The 2,500-nt window shown below is 39.2% G+C and overlaps 1 protein-coding gene across 1 annotated transcript in view; it reads right to left on the reverse strand.

The window, feature by feature from the left end:
- The window catches only part of LOC145241389 (CD109 antigen-like), a 322,627-nt gene that overhangs the window by 234,023 nt on the left and 86,104 nt on the right, over positions 1 to 2,500 (reverse strand). Inside the window, exon 9 of the mRNA XM_080104314.1 lies at positions 1,975 to 2,014. Within this exon, the coding sequence (XP_079960440.1) occupies positions 1,975 to 2,014 (40 nt within the window). The remainder of the gene's footprint in view (positions 1 to 1,974; positions 2,015 to 2,500) is intronic.

Genomic DNA, 2,500 nt, shown 5'->3' on the forward strand with positions numbered 1-2,500 from the left:
TGTGTTTGTATGTGTGTTTTTGCGTGCGTGTGTTTGTGTGTGTGTGTTTGTGTGTGTGTTTGTGTGTGTTCGTGTGTGTGTGTATGTTTTGTATGTGTGTGTTTGTGTGTGTCATTGTGTGTTTGTATGTGTGTGTGTTTGTGTGTGTCATTGTGTGTTTGTGTGTGTGTGCGTTTGTGTGTGGGTGTGTTTGTGTGTGTGTGTTTTTGTGTGTGAGTTTGTGTGAGTGTGTTTGTGTGTGTATGTGTTTGTGTGTGTTTGTGTTTGTGCGTGTTTATGTGTGTATGTTTGTGTGTGTGTGTTTGTGTGTGTGTTTGTGTGTGTGTTTGTGTTTGTGTGTGTTTTTGTGTGTTTGTGTGTGTTTGTGTGTTTGTTTGTGTGTGTTTGTGTGTGTGCGTTTGTGTGTGTGCATTTGTGAGTTTTGTATGTGTGTGTGTTTGTCTGTGTGTGTGTGTGTGTGTGTGTGTGTGTGTGTGTGTGTGTGTGTGTGTGTGTGTGTGTGTAGTGAAGTCACCACAGATGTGGATGTTAGCCGAGGGATTTGCCGACAGGATGTGGTTTATTTTCTCAGATATGCTCTTAAAGATAGTAACTCCGCTGTTGAGGGCTGATAGAGGGGAAATATAAATGCAGTGGTGTAAGCAAGTGCAACCCGGAAGCCCATATAAGATAAAGGTTCGGGTTCCTGACTATCAGGCGGATAACGTCAGCCCAGACGAAACGTTTACCTCTAGCACCCTTGCTAGTGACATGGCCACAAGGATAGACATAGAGACGGAAAAATTTCCGACATCTCAGACTACTATTCTCCAAGTACTACCAACCTTTAAAGCAGCTTTTTCTTCACCCTTTGTCAGAAAAATCACTCATTTGCATGAGGACTGAGGGACAAAAAAGGATAAGCGAGAGTTACTGGAGCTGCCGATAACACATCCACTCTCGATTTAAAAAAAAAAAAGAAAAAGGGGGAGGGATGGGTACAAGGGACTTATTAATATCTACTTAGTATAAGTCCGGTGCTTAATTATCAATTCAGGACGCTTTTGAAGATAATCTCCCCTCCCATATTAATGGGTGGATGTTTTTGGCATTATATACCTCGACTTTGAATCATTTGAGCTTCACCTTATAATTAAAATCCAATAATTAACTTTTATCAATTTGTGAAGTCGGCTTAATATTAATTTACATTTGAGTTTAGATAATTATTCAAGATTTTTATTTGGGAGGTTCTCGTTTACATAGGTGACTTTTTTTCTTTTTTTTTATGAACCTTCTATAGTCCAGCACATCCACTGATGACTGGGTCCAACCTGTGGTGCCCTGAACATCTACCAGGCCAGACCCTGGAAGTCCCAGAGCCTTTATTGCCATTCATGTCCATATCTGCATCAATCCTCATAGAATGTCCATTTGCCGTTTCAGGCTACCGCCAGCCTTTTTGTTATTGACACACACATCGATCGCAAAGTGTGTATTGCATTACATATCAAGTAATGCCTATGCTTGAAGCTTTTTATAGTGAAGAAAGACTTTGCACTGAGACAATCCCACTCTCTAAACAACTGTCACATTGAACCAAAAAGAAGAGCAAGTCAACATTGTGGGCCAAGGTTCTTTTAACCAAAGGCTAAGGGTGAGGTAACCCTGACAGAAACCTCCAGAGGAGCTTAGGCCCTGTCAGTTGCGGCATACATAACCCACCGGCGTGTGGAGTATGCTCTGATGCCAAGCAACCTAAGTCCCAGTCATGGATCAAATGGCATGGTGGGTGGAGAGGGCTCTTGTAAATCGTGATGAAGGCAACCTCTCTAGGAGAAGGAAAACCCTGATATAAAACCTGCAGCGACTGCTGCTTCCAATGATGTTGACTTATATATATATATATATATATATATATATATATATATATATATATATATATATTTAAAGACTCGCTATTCAACAAGCAAAAATACATTAACAGGTACTTACTGTACTCTCCAACAGGGAATCTATCTTGATGTTTAAGTCCCTATAAAATAAATAGATACATTTAATAGCATTTTATATGATACAAATATTTTACTGCGTAAGGAAAGGCAATGGAAAATTTTTCCATTTAAAAGTGAATTTAGAAGTAAGGATATATTTGTTAGGATATGACGTCACGGACAGAAAGTCATCATGAAGACGTGGCGAAGAAAAGGAGAAATAACTTTTTTTGCTGACTGTGTTTAGATGCTATTTCTTCCCCCTTCAAGTGTGGTGTTGGTGGGGGAGTAAGTTCACATAATGAGTAACAGAATAAAACATCAAAAATGATGCTAGCGTTCTTCTTTTACATTATTGCAGTTACTAACCCACTCCTACACTGTAAAGATTTCTAGATGATGGAAAGCCTTCTACTAGATATATTTTTCCCCCAAAACTATTAGACTTTTGAATTCCATCCCTAACTTTACTAATATGTAGAAGTGAAAGTGTGATTTAAGCAGACAGCTTGTTGTTCAACTCCCTA

Source organism: Euprymna scolopes, chromosome 2 (assembly GCF_053919585.1).
Source record: "Euprymna scolopes isolate OS-2025 chromosome 2, ASM5391958v1, whole genome shotgun sequence".
NCBI lineage: Eukaryota > Metazoa > Mollusca > Cephalopoda > Sepiida > Sepiolidae > Euprymna > Euprymna scolopes.